Below are 22086 nucleotides of genomic sequence, written 5' to 3' on the forward strand. Positions count from 1 at the left end.
TCCCCTGAGACTGTCTGGTGTGACTCCCCCTTTCTACCACCCCAGCCCACGGCTCCCCCATCCAAGACTCCTACATCCCTTGATATTCAGGAGGATCCTAACCACAATTTCCAATCCCGCCCATCACCAACAGTGCCCTGTTCACTTGCTTGCACAATCTTGTCCTGGTTTTAATTCTCTCCTGTGAAAATCTACAATAGAGATCATCTCGACCTAATCTCAAATGGTTTCCAATCCTTCTTGGCAAGGGGCAAGGCTTAAAGAAATACAGGGAACCTAACTGTGCCAGGAGGCAGCTCTGGAATCTGCCAGCTTCAGTGGGCACACGGGTTCCGGAGCAGTGCCTTCGGAGGTGCTACTTTAAGACCATTGTCAGGGTGAAAGGGAGTAAGCACACAGATCAGGGGTACGACAGGCAGGTAAAATAAGGGAAAAGCAGGCAACTGGGACGAGGAGAAGGTGAGCGGGGACAGAAGTGGAGGGGGTGAGGGGCAAGCAGGAGTATATCAGCAGCACGAACCCACTCACGATTCTCAAAGTAAAACTTATGGAAATCCATCCCCTCCACGAGGTTGCCAAGGGCCTCGGGCTCAAAGGAAGTGAGGCCTGGATCACATATCTTCCTGCAGAGAAAAAAGCAGCCCATCAGACTTCTGCAGGAGCCACTTGTCTTCTTTCCTTGGTACTGGCATTGTCCCATGCCCGGGGACTAGGCCTAACAAGACTGCCAAGATCTTAGGGGTCTGCCTGCTGGATCACTCAGTCTCACTTCCGCCCACCTGCAGGACACTCGGTTAAAGCACCAGGGTGGGCTGAATCACAAGGTCTCTACCAGGAAGGGCTCTCAGGCTAGGGGCCTGGTGTTTAACTTAGATTCTTTATGCCAAGGTTCAGCCTTCCCTTCTCCCAGGGTTGCAGCTGCTTTCTGGGGATCAGGGAGAGATGACTTGGGTCTCAAGGACATGGGTCTCTACTCACGTGTAGGCCTCAAAGTCCCCATTGTTGATGGCCTCGATCAGCTGTTCTGTGATCTTAATGATCTCCTGCTTTCGCACTGCAGGGGGGAAAAGAAAACACCCAGCCGATTTACCTGTGTGGGGCTGGGGAAGATCCCCAGGGACAGAGAACCCTTCCCAATGCTTCCAAGAGTCCCCTGTGATCTCTTTGACATAGACATCCTTCTTCTGTCTTTAAGGCTCTTTACAGCAAGCCCACCTTTCTCTCCATCTCCCCGTCTCTGGTATCTGTGGAGCCAAAGACCCCTCCTCCTGGAGCCCACTCATCGGTCACACATCTCTGGTCTTTGCCTCCCTCACCACCTGCAGCCAGGTCTCAGCAAAGCAGACCTGGAGTGTGCGTATCCCATCTCTATCAGGTTCAGCCTTTCTGAGAAGCATCTCCCAATATGGCTTTTTCCACCGCCCGCTCCCTTCTCTCACCCGAAGGGGCTCAGTCAGGTCTCAGTAACTACACCCCTCTCTCAGCCCTCACTCAGTGGCCCAGAACCTAGCCCCGGGCAGCAGCCAGCCAGAGAGCAGAACCCAGCCAGGGATGAGAGCACTGAAAGGGTGAACAGAGCCCTATGATGGATGCTTAATTCTCTTCACCCTGCCCATTTCCTTCACAGGTTTACAAGGCTTTTCTGGGATGAGGGGTCTCAGAGCTGTAAAAACTCTTCTCATGACAGCCTCTCATCAGAGAGACGGCTCGTTTACCCTGGACAAGCCTTGGAAAAGCTCTAAATCTCATAGCGGCTCTCATACCAGGACGTGTCCCTCAGGAAAACCAAGGCGAGCCTCAGACTGGCAGGCAGGCAGTGTTGGTGCCGTAAGAGCCCCCCACCCCCACCCCCAAGCCAGGGGGCTGCTGGTGACGTCCTGCACTCACAGGCAGCTCACTTACAGGGAGCGCCACTATTAGCAGAGGGCTCCCACCAGGTTAAGGGATGGTTCACAGTGAGCTCAGGCTAACCCTGACCAGAGCCCCAAACTGGCACAGGCCACACAGAAGCGAGAGGCTGCAAGACAAATGTAAGCATTAGAAGAGCCCCACCATGGCACTGCTGGGCCAGCACAGCCAAGGAGCACAGCTGGGAGGGGCAGCGCAGGCAAAGGGACAGCCAGGAGGGGCCCCAGAGCCCTCAGCCGTTATCAGGTGGGTGAGGCAACAGCACGTTCCGGGAACCAATGTTCTATCCACATTCTAAAGAGGCAAGCAGGTACACACACGCACACACACACAAACACGCACACACCCCTCTCCAACCCCACCAAACCCTTCTGGAGGCCCTGACTGGGGCCCTATGGGTAAAGATTACGTTTAGAAACTCTAGAAGGAGAGATGGTGGGAAGAAAAGAATCAGGCAAAGGCACCCGCTACACAGATATAACTAAAAAATATAAATAACAGCTACCATTTATGCAGCAAGGCATCATCTCAAGACGTTCTACGATCTCATTTCTTTTTCATAACAACACTCTGAGTTAGGTACCACTGCACCCCCACTATACAGACAAGGAAACCAAAGGTCTGGCAGGCTAAGCTACTTCCCACATTTCTGGAGGTTGTGTTGCTGGGATTTGAACTCGGGTTTGTGTCACCCTGAATCCCATGCTCTTAATCACAATATAATGCTGGGACTCGGGAGACACCACAGCCCCAACACGATTTCTCTGCTATTGCTTGTTTCCTGTTACCCACCACAGCCACCACCTGGGACCTGACTTCCCACTCAACCCTTCTTCCTGGCAAGGACCAAGCATATCCCAGGACTTCCGACCCCCCCCCCTCCGTGCCAGGCACTTCCACCCACTCACCTGGTATTTCTTTGGGCCTAGGCTCATGGGCCACTGGCTAATTCGCCCCCCAGCTGGTATTAACAGTGCCTCCAAACAGCTCCCACCCCTAGCAGAGGCCGTGCTCCGGAAGCTAGCAGAGACGGACAGCTGGGCTGGGCGGACAGCTCTCGTGGGGGTCCCTGAGGGGCTTCAGGACGAGCCAGGGAGACGGAAGCCAGAACGTGCCTCCCTCACACTTACTGGCGGAGGAGCAGAGAGAAGGCTGGGGCTGCATGCCTGCAGAGGGGGCTGTCCTGTCCCGGGAGCTCCGTCCTTCAGGCCCCGAGCTGCCATTCCCAGTGCGGAGCGGGGCAGCTAGCCAGCCAGGGCAGGGCAGGGCAAGGCAGAGCAGCCAAAACAAACAGAACAAGGCAGGTGAGCGAGCAAGCCGGACAGGACCCGAGCCCGCGGCCCTGCAGAGCCGGGGCAAGGGGGCGCCTCAGGCTGCTGGGGACGCTGGATCACATCCCACGCCGCTGCCTCTGCCAGAGAGGCCTCCCCGCCGAGAGCCCCAGGAACATGCCAGGCCCTGGGCTTGGGGATTCTGGAGGAGTCGTAAGACAGCCAGCCCACGGAGAAGAGGTCCTAGGGGGCTGGGACACAGGGTCCAGAAGCCAGCAGTGAAGGTGGCTCCTACTCTGCCAGCATCCCCCAAACTGACTTTAGTTGATCTTAATCCTGGCAGCCCTGGAGGCACAATTCTTTTGTGCTTTCTATCTTTTTTATTTTTTTATTTTTTATTTTTTTGGTTCCCAAAGGTTTGGTACCCCCTTGTGGCCCCTGGGCATGCTCTCGGCTCTGTCCCACAACATTCTTCCATCTTTTCTGATTGCCTCATCTAAGGAAGGAAGCAATTCCAGGGGCCAAACCAGAGAGCCAGGACAGAGATTCCCCAGTGGCACCCTGGCCAGCTCCAAGCTCAGGCTGGTGCTCCTCGCAAGGCCACCAAGAGGCGGCCAGATGTGGATTCCCAGCCGTCAGGTCAGTCCCTGCTCCATCATTCATGCCACGGCCGTCTGACCAGGGTGACCAACTCATCCCGGTTTGCCCGGGACTAGCCCAGTTTAAAACTGGAAGTTCCACATCCTGGGAATCCCCTCGGTAGTCCCAGGAAAAATCCGAATGACTGGTTGCCTCACTTATGGCTCAGAACACTGGTGGGCTACGTCTGTGGGGACTCGGGATGCCTCTGTTCTGGGACAGCCCTCTGAGCCCCAGCCCTGGGTAGGCTCAGGAAAAACTCTGGTTTGGCTATTTTAGACTTAGGGTCCAAGAAGAGAAGCCTCTTTTCCAGCCCAGCAACACCAGATGGGGACACCTTTCTTGGCCCACAGAAAGCAGCCCTCTCCTGAGCTACAAGGAGCCACCGACCCCAGCTCTGGGGGTAGATGAGGCAGGTGCCCCCCTGGAGACAGGGCACCTGGGTCACTGCTGGGTCCCTTCCCCGCCAGGGGCCCAGCACCTACCTTTGAGGTCCTCATCTTCTGTGGTGGTGTTGCAGCTCTCTGTAGAGCCCTATGGGCCAAAAAGAACATGTTTCTACACGCTCAGGTCCTGGGACGGTGGGGGAGCCAAGCAGAACAATAGCAGATTATGTGCCCCTACCAGAGGTGCAGAGGAGGAATCAGAGCAAGCTCTCCTTCCCCCCTTGCCATCTGATACATGCGAAACTCTGGATTCCCAAGATCCCTCCCAAATCTGCTCCAGTACCCTCCCCAGTCCTCGTCCTCTTGGTAAATGGTATCATCTACCCAGCCACTTGGGCTGAAACAGAATTATCCTTGATTCTTCTTTCTCGCTTTTCCTCACATTTAATCTAAAATTAAATCCATCAGCTCTATCTCCAGAATAAAACCCGTGTCTTACCTCTTCTCGTCTATTGCACGGCTACAACGTCTGAGTCCCAGCTACTATCATCTTGTACCTGAACTACTACAGTAGCTTCCTGGACTCCTGCTTCCACTCTGGCCTCCTCTCTGGAGTTTCTGCCCACCACATGGCCAGAGTGATTTTTTAAAGCGTAATCAGATTACATTACTCCCCTGCTTAGAATGCCAATGGCTCCTCACTGCTGCTAGAATGAAGGCCAACTCCTATAAGGCCCTGGGTAGGCAGCAGCCCCGCCTGCTACTCCAACTCATTGCCTCCTGCCACTCTCCCCCTCACTCACCATGCTCTAGGCTCTGCTCAATTTCTTCTATTCTTCCAGAGGCCGAGCCTTGGCACTCAGTTCCCTCTGCCTGGGGCATTCAGCCCCAGAGTATTCCTGGGGCCTCCTTCCCATCATTCAGTGTTTAGCTCAAACATCCTCCTTTCCTGACCACTTAAGTAAAGGTCCTGCTCACTCTCTTTCTCTTTACTTTGCTATTTCCTTTATAGCACTTGTCACTACTGGATTTTATTTTACCTATTTCCTTATTGGCCTACAATCAGTCTCCCCTCCCTTTCCCGGCAAACATCTCAACTGTCTCTGTAGACAGGGACTTTGTCTTGTCACCTCTTGGCACATCATCCAGAGCCATGGATGGTGTCTGGGCTCAATAAATACTTAATAGATGTTAGTGAAAATAAGAAGCCAAGGTTACTGAGGGTATACAGGGGTGAGGCAATGGCGCATGCTCTGGTTTCTGATTAAACCTTTGCTTCTGTTTGTTTGTGTTTTTTTAGTTAACACTTTATTCTCACTTAAACTTCACAACTCATGGAGGAAGGTTCAGTTACTATCCCCAATTTCCAGATAAGAAATCTGAGAGGCAGAGGTTAGGTGACTTGCCCAGCGGCACAGAACCCGAATTCAAACCCAGCCTGTCCGACTACCGAGCCTGAGCTCAGAATCACTAAGGTACAATGCCTTTCCTAGGAATGCAGCAACAAATGGGCACATACTACCCCAGCCTAGCTGTGCAGCCTGACCCTGATGGCAGGTGACAGACTCAGAGCCACTCACCTTGATCCCATCTGTAGCGTTGTGCACCACGGTGGTTTGTGGCTCCTGGGAGAGAAGATGAGAATTACCCTTCTGACTTGGGGACAGATCTATGGCTCTTCCCTAAGGGACTCCAGCCCCACCTTGGTCCTCCTGTAGACCCCAGGATGACCACCGAGGCCTGGCCATCAGCTGTTCCCACAAGACAAAATATTCTGGCTCAGCTGGGGTCCAAGGTGGTTGGGAAGCCCTGGATTGAAGGAGAGGCCTGGCACTTAGTGCAAGCAGGTGCCAGGAGAGCTGAGTGGACAAGGGCTTCAGGCCCTGATTCCTGCTGGTTCTGAATGGGGGTCCCACGGGAGTCTCTGGGGTAAGTCCACCAGAGGAGCTGTGGGATGGAGGGCACAGGCCAGACCCCGCCAAGTGTTCACCAAGGATGTGCAGGAGGCAGGGACACAGGGACAGCAAATGATGAGGACTTCCAGAAGGACCCGGATATGACCCCTCAGCAAGCTGAGCCCAAGGAGCTGCCAGCTTCCCCCACCTTCTGCTTCCCCAGAGTTCCCGTCCCTATGGGAGCCCGTTGGGTAGCTTGAGGGTCCGTAGGAAGTAAAGGAGAAGCAGGCACAAGTATCTCTCCCTCTCCCCATCCTCCTCCAGCTAACTCTCCAGCCACTGTGAGCAGAGAGAGCTCTGACGACACACAGAGCCCCTTGGAAGACCCTGGGAAGAACTCAGACAGCATGGGGCACTCCAGGAACCCAGAGACCTGTGTGCCATCCAGCGGTGGGGGACCCAGTCCTCCTTCCTGTTCCTGGCTTTGCAAAGGAGAGACCGAGGCAAGTTTTACAAGGAGGCCTCCGAGAATTGATGTACAGGTTCCAAGAAAGCAGCTACCCTCTCCTTTTATTCCTTTTATAAGTGACTCACCTTCTTGGCCCCCAAAACAGTCCCATTAGGGGTTAGCTGAGAGCCCTGATCACTCTTCCCCTTCTCCCCCCAATAGCGAAAGGAGCAGGAGCAGCAGTTCTGCCATGCAGGAGGGGCATGGCCAAGCGGGACAATGAAGGGGAGGGCTCCAAGGGGCAGTACACAAAGCAGCCTGTGCTACAGGGACTGAGAAAGGAAAAAGGCCAAGGAGGCCTGGGAAGGGGAACAAGAGGAAGAGGGAAGAAGCAGGAGGCAGCCAGGGGCAGAGGCAGAGAAGCTGTAGTCAGGAGGTACCATGGCCGTCTGCAAGGGCGCAGGCTCTTGGGCTGGGTTTACGAGACTGTTTTTGTTGTTGCTCTGTGGCTGAGACAAGAAAACAGATGGTTTAGTTCCTCCAGAGTCACCAAAGCAGCTCAGGTTTGACTCCCAGACCTCCCTTGCCCCTTGGCCTGGCCCGGAGGAGCTGGGCCCGAGGTAGCCTCCTTCTCACTTCGCGGATGGGAACAATGGCTGGAGAGACGATGAGGGGAAGGGGGCATTTGGAGGGGTCCAGAGACGTGGCTCTGGAGGCATCCCCAGTGTGGGACCAGCCCAAAGACTGCTTTAAAACATCTCTCCAGAAATCTCTGCTTATGTCAGGTGCTATGTCATTACATGACCATACTCCATCCAAGGAAATTCTGGATCTCCTCCCCACTTTACAGGAAAAAGGAGGGTGGTACAGGAGAAAGGAGGGTGGTTTATAAGAAAGCAGAAGAGAAGTCAGAAACTCTGGGTCCCCTATCTGTAGACAGCCTCCTGCTGCCCTTTAAAACCTGCCACCTGAATTTCCTTCCCCTTAAGACACCAGATTGATGCCTAACCTGAAAAGGAGAGGAATGAGAAGAGAAAGAAGGCCTGGCCCAGGAGATGATGCTCCAAGAGGCAAGGGGTGGAATTCGATTGTGGATATAAAGTGCATCCACTGACTCCAGGGAGCAGAGACGGGGCTGTGCTGTTCATCTTTCTACCCGAGAAATCTTGGGCTTGAACAGCTGGGGCAGCTGGGGCAAGGGCAGCATTCCAAGAAGGGGTAGAAAAATCCAGTGGGGGGCTGTGGCTGCCATCCCAGGACCCAGACCCCAGTACCCAGGAGAGAGTTGGCCACCCAACAGGCCTACATTCCTAATAGCAGCACAACCAAGGGTTTCTCCTCACCTTTCAAAACGTAACACTGAACGACACGGCAAATGGGGGAGGGGGATGGAGAGGAAGGGGTCTAACTTCTAGGGTGGGGTGGGGGGTATATCAATGCTTCTTGCCCCTTCCAATTCCCTGACCAGCACACTCGGTCTCACTGGGAGGCCCAGTGGAGTTGGCAGCCACAAAGGGGCAGCCTGATGCTTGCAAGTTCTTCAATAGGCAGAGTCAAAGGTGCAACTGCCTCTGGGTGGTGTGCAAGTGAAGACGCATGGACAGCTAGAACCCACCTCTCTCCTAGGCACACATGGAGAGCTACTTCTGGCCTACAGGCCTTTTCTATGGCCCCTGGGACCAGACCGTAAGCCATCCACCCCAACCTTGCTGTCAATGGTTGAGCTGTCCCCTAACTCAACGCTAGGCATGGAACCCGAAGCCAGGTACCAAGTGCTAATGACTCCACTGAATTCTGCAGGCTGGAGAAGATGGGGACAGGGTCCCAGGAATAGTCAGTACTGAGTCTAAACTCTCATGAGCTTCTGCTCTCTTCCATTCCAACCAGGAAGGAGCTGAGCCCTCCTAGCTCAGATGCCAATGCTGACGTCCTGTTTGGGGATGACTGGAGGCTTCCCTTCTGGCAAGACCCAACCGAAAGAAAGACCCCCTGCAGGGGCAAGGCTTTCAAGGGGCCCATAAAACCTGCCACATCTGCAGAGGGCTGGGATGTCACCCGAGTGGCCCCACCTCTAGTTTTAATGGATGGTTTCATAATGACTCAGGCTGCTATGCCTTCCCAGGTGCCCTGTGTCCCATGAGAAAGATGATGGATTCACTTTAGTTTTTCAGCTGCTCCCCGAGGGCTGGGTGGGAAGGATGACACACTGGGCACAGCCTGATAATGGGCACTTACATAGGGGAAAAGGCCTGGAGGGCAGGACTCAGAGTTGAGAACCCACAACCAGCTCCTCTGCCCACTGCACAGATGCCCACTGGCTGCCAGTCTGCAGGAAGAGGCTGCTCGTGCCTGGAGAACCCAGGCTTCTCCTGAGCAACCGTGAGCCAGCTGAGTCCTTCCCTGTTCTTGCCACCTGGCCCCAAGTCCGGACCAGCTTCGCTCCCTGCCCTGGGCTGCAGGGGGCAGTCCAACCTCCGTGGCAGGGGTGCCACACTACGCATTCCAGTGCCCACATTTTAGGCCACCAGATGACCCTGGGCAAAGGCGCCCTCCTGGCAGGTCAGGCCACACCTGCCCACATGGCACAGACATGCAGTGAGGATGAGTGAAGCACACGCACATGGCAGAACGGGGTTGGTGCATGGCCGGCAGGCGGGCGCAGGCAGCATGGAGTGGGCAGATGGGTGGGCAGGCAAGGCTCACCATTAGGTGCACGCTGGAACTCGACTTCCTTTTCTGGACACACCACAGCAAAAGGGAAAGAGAAGGGGAAAGAGGAGGTAAGAAGAGAAGCACAGAGAGGCTGCAGATTAGTGCACCAGCATGGGCTGTGCATCAGCAGAGGGGGTGGGGGAAGTGGGAGGGTGGGAGCGGAAGAAGGAGACTCGGAGTCCAGCATCAGAAGGGTTAAGACAGCACCTAGACAGACAAGCACACACACTCCCCAGACTCCGGGAGGGGAACAACTCAGACATCAGGATCACAAACACAGGTTTAGTATATTCTGAGCTGTGTTAGCCTTGCTCAGAGAAAGCTTCTCAATTCAAGGAGATAGAGTCACAAGTCTATGAGGGTAAGTAACATTTTGCTGCAAATTTACAGGTTTGGGTATTCTGAGGCTAGCTCATGAATGAGGTTATTTATTTCTTCCCATTATTAGATCTGTCTCAAATTTGAGGAAGTGGCTACCAGGTAAATAGCCAAAGCTACTAGAGGCCATCCTTGGCTTTAATACACTTTGACTTTTGAACCTAGATTTTTTCACTGCATCCCTAAACTACTTTTCAGAAAAAGATGTTAGAGCTTTTGAAAATCATCTGATAAACCGTTGAATTTTAGCATCACCACCTTTGTCGGTATGGCCATGCTTGTAAGATTGGAATGTTTTATTGCACTTTGCAATTAGTGGAAAATGGAAAAATAAAAGTGCTGGTGATGAAAAGTACAGGTCTCATAAAGAGACAAAGATGTAAATCACAAGGAATGCTGAGAGTGGAGATTCCTTGGCTTCAATTAGATGCTCACTGGACTTTATGCTCAAATGTGAAACAAGAGCACAAAATTAAAGATCACATGAAGCAATGAAAATATATCTTGGAAGACTGTTTCCAAAAGGTGAAGGGTAATTAAGAATTTTGTAATTAGCTCTCTGGGAGACAGAACTCCCCTTGGAACATGTCTGTCCATTGCTCAACTTTCACTCATTCGTTTAACAATACTTTCACATGGGGAACAAATCATATAAATGTTCCTGTTTTCAAGAAGCTTACATTCTACTTTAGAAGACATTTTCGGGAATATATTACATTCAAAAGAAAGGGACTACAAGTATTTAAAAGAATGATTCTTAATTCAGAATAGATTTAAAGAAAAAGAAAATCCTAAATATAACTAGGTCTCATTTGCATTAATCTTTCATATATGCCAAATTACGAGATTGTAGTTCTAAAATTATCCTCTGAGAAGAGGGAGTTGCCTTACATTCAGAGATGTGCTTATCCCTTTATACAGCTAAAGTATTAATTCCTTGAGGGAAGGCCCATATCTTATTTATCTTTGTAATCTGCACAGTGCAAAGCAAAATGCCTTAAAATTAGTATACAATCAACAAGTGTTTGTTGAGTTGAAGTAGGTTTGCTGACCCTGGTTTTTCCCCAGGCTAAAGCAGAGCACAGGTTTCTAACTTGCCCCGAATCATGTCAGTCAAAACTCTTCTGGGGGCACTCAGGAGGTGGGTATTGGTTCTGGTGATTTTCAGGGGCTTGTGGTCAAAGGTCACCGCAGGTTGCTTTTACCTGGACCTTGCCTTAGGCAGAAGACTTTTAGCTGTCTTCTTCAACCCAACAGAATAAGTTCCCAGCTTTCTCCCAGCTGATTCTCCTTTTCCTTAACTGTACTGCATGAAAACCTCTGATAATCATTTTCCACTTAAAGGTTGTTTTGCACATTAGTGGATGTCATCAAACTTCTCTCTCCTCCTTCCTTTCAGGTTTTTGCCCTCAGTGCACACAGCTGGATCCTTCCCAAGCAGCACACAACCAGCACTGTTTAAATTCCAAATATTTTTAAAGAACTGTATCTCGTTTTTATTTAAAAATTAAATAAATGGAACAAATCAGGAAAAGGTTCAACAAATATTCAAATATTACTAAGGAAACAGTAATATCCTTTCTTTTCTTCTTTTTTTTTTTTTTAAAGAAGAGATGACCATCTAGCTTGGGACTAGCAGAATCCACAAGTTGTTCTGTACTATGGGTCTCTTTGACTTGTACCCCCTCAAGTCTTACCCTCACAAGCAGCTGTCACTCTTCCACAGACCCTGCGTTACTGGCATCCATCTTCAAAGAAACCTAAACAGAACCTGAAGGTCCCATATTAAGGGGAACAAGGTAAACTAGCTGCTCAAACCAATGCTAACATTTCTAGCATCTTGCAGAAAGCTTCCAAACAGTGGGAAAGAAACCTCCCTAAAGACACACAGCAGCAACTGGGGAAGGGGAAGGGGGAGTTGGGAAGGGAAGATGGATTCTGCAAAGGATTCAGTATGCTGAAAGCAATGTTATAGGCCTCCCTCATAACACTGATCAGCACCTTCACCTTTCAAGAGAGAACAGAAAGGTGGAACCCTGCACATCTTGCTTTGTCTTCCCCCTTTTTTCTTCCTTGGCACTTTCACCCAACCATGCCATGTTTGTGATGGCTACTTTCATGTATCATCTTGGCTAGGTTATGATGTCCAGTTGTTTGGTCATACACTGGCCTACTTATTAGTGTGAAGGTATATATATAGAGAGAGATAGGATTTGCATCTACAATCAGTTGATTGTATCTACAATCAACAAAGGAGATTGCTCTCAGCAATGTGGGTAATCTCTTCATCCAATCAATTGGAGGTCTTAAAAGTGAGAACTGAGGGTTTCAGAGGTCAGAAGAAGAATTTCTGCCTCAACTTCAACATCAGCTCGTGTAGGAATTTCAGCCAGTCAGCTTCCCCAGGGGAATTTGGACTAAGGACTTCAACATCACCCTTAATGGAGTTTCCAGCCTGTGGCCTGCCCTAAAGAGTTCAGACTTACCAGCCCCCATGGTTGCATGAGCCAATTCCTTACAATAAATCTCTTAATGTGTATGTATGCATATGTGTATATATGTATAAAGCCATCACTGCTTTATTTCAGGTCCTATTTTGTGCAATTGCTCTTCATTTTAGCAATACAAAAGCCACTTAAATGCCTAGAATCAACATACTGTTGCAAACATCTATATCTTCACTTGTGCTATTCCCTCTGTAAGACTATCCCCACTCATTTCCCCGCCTTACCCTGGCAAAATCCAACTAATCCTCCAAACTCTACTCATGGGCACCTCCTTTAGGAAGATTTCCTGTTCTGGCTCCGACAATCATCTCTATGCTGCTGCGGCAGCTGCCCTGTACACACTTCCCTCATAGACCTTATCAGACTGCACCGGAACGGGTGGTTTCCTTGTCTCCCAATGTGAACACCTCAGAGGGCAGATTATATCGCTGTCCTCTCAGCTCCTGGACACTCTAATAAAAGTTGGCTGAGTGAGTGAACTCATGTGGTTCCCAAATCTACATCTCCAGTGCTGACTTCTTCTCTGGGCTTCCACCAGGTACTTTTCATCTTCACCCAGATGCTCCCCCTTTCTCTCAATCTCAATACAGTCGAAACAAAGCTCCTTCTTGATTGTGGGGGTCATTAAGCAAACCTATGTGTATGAAGTTACAGAACTGCACACCAAAAATGTCAATTTTACAATATGTTAATTTTAAAAATAAAATTAAAATTCCGTCAACAAAATGAAACAACTCTTTCCACCTAAAGAGGCATTCCTTCACAACTGCTCCCATTCTAGCACATGTAGGCACAACCATTCTTCCACCATTCAAGGATAGAAACTTTGGTGTTATCTTTGATGGCTCCTTTCTTAGTCCCCCCATATCCAATATGGACTCTAGATGCATTGCTAATCAGAACTGATATTCCCAGCATTCATGGGTACAGCTGGACCAGTTATCTGCACCTATTCGGATAGGTCGGTGCCCATGCTCTCCTGGAGGTTAAATATTTTGAATGCTGCCCCTCGGCATCTCTCATCACCTTTTCCTCTCCATCCTACACCCAGATTACAACAACCCCTGATTGATAGCTCCTATTTAGTTCCTCCTTTCCTCCATTCACCCTTACACCCTTGGCCAGATTTTCTAAAACATCGTGCTCACGATGGCTTCCCTGCTCCATGGTCCACAGACTTTCCCAGGGCTGACATACAAACCTTTAATTCCTCTGCCTGACCAGACCCAGCCAGCAGTATTTTTCATATCCTTCTACCACACACCCCATGCTCCAATGAGGCAGAGAACACTAATATGTGTACTAGAACCCATAAAAATACTTCTTGATGTTTTTAAACTACAGAAGCTACACAGCCATTTTAAAGAAAACATTAAGTATACAAGGCAGGAAATGAAAGGCCTGTCTCCCCAGCCCTGCCCTCACTTCCAGTCCCAATTCCTAGAGGCCATCACTGACATGGTTCAAATCTTCCTACATCCCTTAAGCGTTCTCTAGCAGGCTTTTTCCCAGGGCTTTTTGGACTGAAACACCACGCTTAGGGTCCATATACCATATACTACTCAGTGCTTAGCTGACACCATATGTGTCCATTTTTCTCTTCTATTCACCTCGCAACATTCTAAGACTAGATGAAAACAGCATCACCTCTCATTTATCTTTTGTATGCGCCTTAGAATGAGTTTAACACTGGGCCTCTGATAGGTACTCACTAAATACTTTGTAAAGATTGACTGATTCCAGCTTCTTCCCCGGGTATAAATATCCAAAATCTCTCTCCAACTAAACCTGCCCCCGTTTCCCCAACTTGGCTCCACCCATCTAGCTCATGCCCATTTGTAACTGCCCATCAAACCCAGCTCCATGTCAGTGGGGGGGTGGGGTGGGGGTGCGGAGCCCAAGCTCCCCGCCTTGGGGCAGAAGGACACAGAAGCAGGCATGCAGTAAGAGTGAGGGACCAAAGAAGGGGTAGGAGGAAGGGAACTGGATACGTCTGGACACAAAACCCTGGGGAAAAGTCCAATTTTAACTTCTGTTAGACTTTCAAAGGTTTGGCTAATTGCATGATTTGAAATTCTCTATGGTGTAAATTGGTAGGCTTCAAGATAGCATGAACTCCTACCCAATGTCCCAGCCCCAGGACGCATCCCCCTTTGCCCCAAAGCATCTGCAGAACACGTCAGGGCCTGGCAGTGCCCCAGGCACCTCTCCTCTACCCTGGCTGAGCAGCTGCTCTCACACCAGCTTCCTGCTGGTCCCTGCAGGCCCCTGGTCCTATGGAAAAAGCTCCCTCACCAGATGGGAACAGGCTAGGATGTACCATGTTCCCTTGCCTGTTCCTGAGGAGCTTATGTCTCAAAAAAGCTGAGGACACCTTCACTCAGTGGTATGTGAGCTGGATTCTGGAGGTGCTTCTGGGGATAAGGAAAAAAACAAAAAGGGTAGTGGCTTTAGGTTCCAAGCTGTGGTCCCTGAATCAACCAGGAAAACTTTGCTTTTATTTGCTAGAAAGGGTTTATTGTTTAAAAAAAAAGGTTAACCAAATGACCGAAAATACTCAGAGAGGAAGCCCTGGAGATGAGGCTCATGTCTGGGAGTCAGACTTGGGATTCAGCTGGAGTAAATGATAATTTGGATCACTTCCCCCGAAGCCCTCAGGCCAGTGGAACCTGCTGTTCTAGGGCACAGGGGTTTCTGGTTTAAAGCAGAAGAGCCAGGATAGGAAGGATCCCAGGGAAAGGGGGAGCAAGGAGCCCAGAATTCCCTGCGGTGACTGTTGGGGGAGCGAGAGGCCAGTCTCTGGAATACTTAGGAGAGGCACGGGGGGCACCTACCTTGACGCCACCATCTGACTTCTTGTTCAATAGGCTTTTGGCAGCTGTGAAAACAAAGAGGAAAGTCAAATCTCCTGCATTGTCCCCTCTCCCCAACCTCAAGTCTGGCAGCCGGATCCTCAAGAGACTGCTGTGTCCGAAAGGGGGCCCTTCCTAGTGGCCCCTCAGCAAGAAGGGCAGCTCGAGGGGCAACTGCACCCTCCGGGCAGCACCCCAGAGTCTGGGCACTGACGTTCCACTGCCACGGAAACAGGGACATGCTGCACTTAGGAGGAGAAATCCGCTTTCGTTACTGGTGCTGCCTGGGCACAGGAAGGCCCCCTTCAACAGCAACCAACCCAGGCCCGGAAGCGACTGCCAGGGTGAAAGGGTGAAGGCTCCGTCCCCAGATGCCTCGGAGATCCTCAAGACAGCCACACATTGGAAGGATGCAAGACATCTCCTGGGCATTCTCAAGAAGCAAAGTGTCAGAGATCATAAAGGAGACCAGACATGAGGGCAGACAGACAGACAGACAGAGACACAGAGACCAGGACCACCTACAGGAGGTTTTGCCGGGAGGCTGAAGCCTAGCCTGGGCAGGTCCTCACCAGGTTTACTAGGTCCTGTCTCATGGCCCTTTCCCCCAGCAGAATGAGACATCAACAGATTCCATCCAGGCACTGGGGGAGGCTCATGGCTGATGAGCTCCAAGCCAGAAGGGGGGGTGACAAAAGCTGGCCACAAAGGCCACAGAAAAGCAGCAGACAGTGGGTGGGAAGTCTGGGAGGCACAGGAACTGCTCTGAGTTTGTATCTTGGTTCCATCATTTGCTAGCTGTGTGACCTTAGGTGAGTTACTTAACCTCTCTGAGCCCCAATTTCCTTAGCTATAAAATGAAGGTAAAACAGGGCCTAGGTCACAGGACAGTAGAGGAGATCCAGCGGGATCATGTATGAAAAAGCACTCAGAGGGCCTGCCATGTAGCAAGTGCTTGGTACGTGTTGACTGCTGAGATCACATTGCTCCCACCACCTTCCCTTTGAGTGACCACCCCTATCCCAGGTTCTCTCCAGCAAGAACAGGGGTCCACCTCCATCACAAAAACTCTGACTCCAACAACTAGCCTTTGGTCCCATCTTCAGCCACGCTGGGGTGATATGAAACTTATTTTTTTAGTGTGTTCACTCTGCCTGACCACCTCTTGTGCTAAGTGCTTTACATATATCAGCTGGTCTCAATTCTGGCTGCCCAAGAGAATCACCTAGGGGAGCGTAATTTATTAAAAAAAAAAAAAAAAAGCTTATGTCTCTCTTGGCCCCTAGGGAGTCTGATTTTCTTTGTGTGGGGTGGAGTCTGGGCATTAGGATTTTTTTTTACAGGCTCTTAATTAATTGTCCTGTACAGGCAGGGTGGAGAGCCTGTGACAATCCGGTCTTGGGCATCACCATGCTATTTATCATCCCCACCGGACAGATGAGGAAACTAACGCTGGGAGAGCTGACGTGACTTGCTCAGGGCTGTGGTAGGGCTGGGTTCCAAACCCAGGGATGGCTGATTCCAAAACTACTGTGCTCTACAGCCCCTCGGACCCAGAGGCCTGCAAACACAAGACTTCACCCTTTCAAGGCTTGGCTTCCTCCCTGGGATCTTAGTGCTGCTGAAGTCTAGTCCTAGCGCGGGGCGGCTCCGGGCCACGCCCAGGGCTGTCTCTGGGGCCTTCTGTGGGCCCTCTGGAGCCTGGAGGGAGGCTCCCTGCTGCCCAGCTCCATGACCCCCAGGCTATTGCCTCTTGAGAGTTGGCAAGCGCCCAGCATGCACGGCTGGTTAGGGGCTGCGTGACACCAATGTGCTCGCAGGTGCCCGGTTAGGTAGTTGGTCCGGCATGCCCATCTCAGCCCGCAAGCATGGGACTCACCTCCCTGTGGGTGGGCCTGGCATGCTGGCCCTCCTGAGGGGTGGCAGGGGGGCCAAGGCAGGAGGTCGGGGAGGACTCATGCCACGTACCTTGCCCGGCTAGGCCGGCGGCGCTCGCGGCAGGCGAGGCGGGGGCGGAGCTCTGCCTGCCAACTGAGGGGATACAATCTCTCAGTGCACAGAGCTGCCGCAAAGCCACGGGGGCCAGTCAGCAGCGAGCATGCCCCAGCTCGAGGCGCGGGAACCCACTGGCCACCCACGCGCAGCAGGGCCCTGGTGGCGTAGCCAAGCCAGCTGAGCTGGGGGAGCGGAGGCACCAGGGTGGGGGACAGGCCAACGAGGCAGGTGCAGCCAGCCCTGCAACAGTCTGGGGGGCCTGGGAAGACTGGGCTCTGAGGGGGAATACAGAATACTACAGCTCCACTGGGGGGCACAGCCTCGGCTCAGGTGATGGTTTGCAGGTAAAAGCCTCACTGGAGGAGAGGCAGGTGCCCTCTCTGAGGTAACCCAGCCCTAGCTTAAGGCTGTGAGGAAACTGAGCCTCTCTTTCAGACTTTCTCTCCCTAGGACCTAAATGGGGATGTTATCAGAGAGGCTGGAGCAGAGGGCAGCCCTTTCCTCCTGTCACATTCCTAACAGGAGAGGACCCACTTCTGCAGCTAAGTTTACCGACAGGCCTGGACTTGGAGACTGACCCCACAGCCCCCAGCTCCTCAGAGACACAGGCCCCTTTCCCTCCTCAAGGGAGGGAGCTGGGAGAGTCAGCTTTTCTGAGTCTATATTTCACAGTGTTCTGAAGGTGAAGAATGCCCAAGAAACGAGCTCCCAGAAAAAAAAAAAAAACACAAAGGCTGCTGAAGCAAATACATTCTAGAAGCTCCGATTTCACCATCAGCCAAGATGCAGAGTCCAGGGCTAAGCTGCAACCCCTCACTGGGGTCAACTCAGAAAACAGCCTAGTTTGTCCCTAAGAAAACACACAGGTGCCCTTTCTTCTTCATTACCCCTGTCAACACCTCTTTTTGCAGAAACTTCTAGGACAGGCTCTGTGTTCACCTGCCCCAGAGTCAGAACCCTTTTATGTTTTGTCTTCTCTGTCCCAGGGCAAGTGAGCTCAAAGGCCAGACAAGCTCTGGGCAGCAAGGGCAGGAGGCTCTTTCAGGACGAGTGAGGATGCTTTGTCCTAACAGAGAGCCTGATTTTCCTGAAACCAGGACACCAATTTCCTGAAATGGAGGGGGCAGGGGTGCTGCCGATGTGGAAGCCCAGGACTGGGCATGCACTATTGACTTCCCAGCTGCTAAAAGAGAAGCAACAGCTTGTCTTTGCATTTCTTCAACATGGAGGGGAGAGAGGGCAGGCTCATCCCAGAAGTGCCCTTGAGCACCTTCTAGAAAAGCTCTTAAACCAAGGAAGTGGGAGCTGTGAGTCAGGAGAGGACACGGAGTGAGATACGGGGCCACAGCCCAGGGTCTGCTGGAGGCGGCCAGCCAGGCCTCTGCGTCCCATCCGTGAGAGCTGGGTACAGAGCCACAGCCTCTCCCTCCTGGGCACCCGCCACCCAAGAAGGCATCCCAAACCAGGGCCCCAGGGAGGCGTTGAGAAGGGGCACTGCCCCGGCCCAGTATCTGGGCCTGATGCCGCTGGAGCCCAGTGGCTCTGGGGCTGGAGCTAGAGTTCACTGAAGACTGCAGTGTCCTCAGAGCCAGGGCTCTGGGTTACCCTGAACCAGTGCAGATGAGCCCATCAGGGGAGCAACCTCCATCCATGACGGTGCAGAAGGAAGCGCAGAAGGAAGTCTTATTAAGAGATTGAGAGAAAGGGGGGGTCCCAAACCCAAACAGCGGTGCTGGGGGGTGTGGTGGAGAGGAGGGAAAGAGGGAAGGAGTGAGCCAGTGAGGGCCCTCTCCATCCTGACATTCCTCTTTCCCTCACAGAAAAGCCACAGCGCTTCCCAACGGGGGACAAACAATGATGGGGGTAGGGTTAGGGGGCCAGAGTGGGGAGCAGCGGAGCATCCTGCATCTTAAAAAGAACTGTCAAGTGTGATTTACAAAGTACTGGTCCCAACTTTCCCAATTCCTCATGCCAATTCGAGCTAGTTCCTTTCCCTCCCTTCTGCTGGTCCCTATTTCTTCACTTCTACCGTTAGTATCACAGTATCACAGAATATTTTAAGCACAAGTCACTGTGAAAGGTTCAACTGAACATCTGGGGTAATTTCTATTAGCCATCTCTTGGACACAATGAAGTATAGGTCATCCCAATTATCCAAATTGTTGGTGGAAACTGAAAAGACTCACTTCACCCCACCCCCACCCCCAAACATCTGTCAATATCCTATACTGGCTAAAATCTTTAACATGCTGAGAGTCTTCAGAGCATGAAATAAGAACTCACAGGGACAAGGGAAATGGGAAGCTGGGCAGGCTCCTCTTGGGGAGGTTCTGGGGCACAGCACCCAGAAATGCGAACCCCAGCACAGTCCCACAGAATCTCAGGTTACAGGACCCAGTAGAAGAAGCCCCTCAAGACAGGATTTATCCCCCTTCTGGACCCACTCACCTCAGAGGAATTTAAATGCATGGCTGGGAAAACATACCTGAAAAATTTCTGGAGACGAGCATGGTCGTGAGGATGGCACCCTGAGGAAAGAGGAGGGGGGCGTCTGTGAATTCAATCGGACTCTAGAAAGTGCAGCCTGGGGCTCAGGCAGAGGGCAGCTCCTGCCCAGATCCTGAAGACACAAGGTCTTTGGGGCCTCCCACCTCCCACGTGTACAACCTTCAGAGCTCGGCCCAGCCAGGAAAGGAACCACTTCCCTAGTAGGGGCGGGGGGCACCCTTACAAGGCATGATTTGGATGCTGGAAGCCAGAAGGCCACACTCACCTTCAGTTTTCTCCGGGCATTGAACTTGCGCAAACACTCCACCGTCTCCTGACGGTGCATCATGGATGCCACGGTGGATCGTTGCTGGAAGCCAAACAGACAGGCCCGTGAGCCCCCAGCCAGACCCTCTGCCCCCAGACCCCTATCCCTGATGGTCGTGCCTAGGACAGGACTACACATTCTGGCACTGGAGCTGCTCAGAAGATAAAATGAGGTCATAGATGTGAAAATGCTTTCAGAATAAAAACACTACCCGAAACTCAAGGTTATGTAAGGACGAGAGTCTGAACACTAAAACACCACTGCTAATTGACGCTAGATGATGGTGCCCAAGAGAGTACTTTAATCTCCCTAGGTAAACAGAGGCTATGGAACGGAGAGTATCCTGTATACTGTGATCCTCACTCACTCACTTATTCTTGAACAACTGTTTTCTGAGCACCTACTGCATTCCAGTGTCCAAGTGGTGAGAGAACTGGCAGTCTCTTGCTTCCTTCAGGGAACCTTCCATTCCTTCTGAGAGCCCATCTCAACACAAAGCCACAGGTCCTGAATGAAGCCATGCTCTGAGAAGCTAACGACTGTTACCTTTAAACATCAATTCTTCAAGGTGGAAATTTTTTTTCAATGTATTTATGGCTAACTTTCTTGCCTCCTTAAAAAAGAATCCACTGGACATGATTTACCTTTCCTTGATGACTCATGGTCAGCAATACAAGTATCAGTTATTATGCAATGTCCTATTACAGTGATGTCCTCATGCACTACTGAGATATATAGGATTGTGGAAGGTGGAGCCCACAAAAATAACCCCTCAAACAAGACATTTCCTCAATTCTTGAGTCTCTGTTTTAAGTGGCTTACCCCCTTCCCTTTGCTATCAGCTGTCTTGCCAGCCTGCTAGAAAAAACAAATCAGACATGTAGCCTGGTGCTGGCAACCCCACTGGGCCACTCAGCAATTCTTTCCCTCATCTCTGGTCCACTCCCTTTCTTGGTTCCCAAAGCAACTCTCTCAGACCTTTGCTATCTTCCCCAAGCCACTTATTTCACCCCCACCTCATCAACGCAAACTTCTCCACAAAGAGAAATGAGAGGCCATTAAGCCACAACTCCTTCAACACCAGTCCCCCAAACTTCAAACTGATCTCCACTGCTTTCATCCTAATCCTGAGTCCCAAGTGTCATTCCTTGTGTCCAGTGCTGACCCCTCAATCCGGCTCTGGAGCCCTTCTCTGTTTTTGTTATTCAGACCCTTGCTCCCTCCATCAGCCAATATTTTCAACCCCTTGCCCTGGACTAGATCCTTCTCTGCAGGCTGTACATTATATTCAAGCCTCTCTTCTCTTAAAACAAAACTCCCCTAGCCCATCCTCCTCCAAGTGGTACCGTTTCCTTCTCCCTTCACTGTCCAGCTTCCTGAAATGGAGTCTATGTACCCTCCTCATCCTCATTCCTGCTTCACCCCACTGAAAACAGGCTTCCAGCTCTGTCAGTGAGACGACGAAATCAATGGCCTCTGGTTGGGCACATCCAATGTATCCTTTCCATCTTTATCACGGACTCTGCAGCATTTGAATGAACCCTTACTCTAACCTCTTAGCTTCTGGGATGCTCCTAATTCTCCTCCCTCCACTGACGTTCTATTCTCAGTCCCCTTTGCTGGCTCCTTATCGTTCAATGCTGGTGCTCACTGGCCAGCCTCTTCTCCTACTGAAGCAATACAAGCTCATGGTAAAAATCCAATCACAACCATTGCTATTTATTTCTATAGCTTCACCACCACCACCACCTATATAGAAATGACTACGATCTGTATTTCCAATTTTTAACTTCTTTTCTAATCTCTAAAACCATATTTCCACCTGCCCACTGGATGCCTCCAGCTGGAAGTTCCCCAGACACCACACTTAACAACGTGCAGAACTAAAATTGTCGCCTTCTCACACACGCCATCTCCCCTCCCTGGGTGTCCTCTGTCAGGGAAGGGTAAGGCCATCTGCTCGGTGAGCCAAATCAAAACCAGCAGCGCCCATAGTCTCTCTTCCTCCTGCATTCCCAAATCCAAGGGGTCAATAAATCCTTCTGATTCCATCTCCCAAATATCTCTCAAATTTGTCCACTCCTCACCATAGCGTCCACTGCTCATCATCACCCTTAGCTGAAGACCTCAGCTTGTCTTGCTTAGACAATTACAACAGCTTTCTGAGTTCCCTGCCTCCAGCCTCCTTCCTCTTCAATTCCATTTTCCACACAGCTTCCAGAGTGATCTTTCTTAAATGCAAATTGCATTTCCCTCTTTAAAACCCTTAAATGGCTCCCT

The 22086-nt window shown here is 51.1% G+C and overlaps 1 protein-coding gene across 25 annotated transcripts in view; it reads right to left on the reverse strand.

Annotated features, from left to right (window-relative positions):
- The window catches only part of CAMK2G (calcium/calmodulin dependent protein kinase II gamma), a 52525-nt gene that overhangs the window by 3721 nt on the left and 26718 nt on the right, over positions 1-22086 (reverse strand). For 6 of the 25 annotated variants that reach the window (XM_037805442.1, XM_037805441.1, XM_037805459.1 and 3 more), the window contains 10 exons: positions 19765-19848; positions 19477-19519; positions 16965-17027; positions 14979-15022; positions 6988-7056; positions 5785-5829; positions 4304-4352; positions 3039-3152; positions 979-1054; positions 529-623 (listed from right to left, as the gene is read on the reverse strand). In XM_037805442.1, the coding sequence (XP_037661370.1) occupies positions 529-623; positions 979-1054; positions 3039-3152; positions 4304-4352; positions 5785-5829; positions 6988-7056; positions 14979-15022; positions 16965-17027; positions 19477-19519; positions 19765-19848 (682 nt within the window). Of the gene's footprint in view, positions 1-520; positions 624-978; positions 1055-3038; positions 3153-4303; positions 4353-5784; positions 5830-6987; positions 7057-9250; positions 9284-14978; positions 15023-16964; positions 17028-19476; positions 19520-19764; positions 19849-22086 lie in introns of those variants that run through there. The other 19 variants (XM_037805464.1, XM_037805452.1, XM_037805455.1 and 16 more) reach the window with 15 other exon arrangements.

The sequence above is a fragment of the Choloepus didactylus genome, chromosome 15, assembly GCF_015220235.1.
Source record: "Choloepus didactylus isolate mChoDid1 chromosome 15, mChoDid1.pri, whole genome shotgun sequence".
NCBI lineage: Eukaryota > Metazoa > Chordata > Mammalia > Pilosa > Megalonychidae > Choloepus > Choloepus didactylus.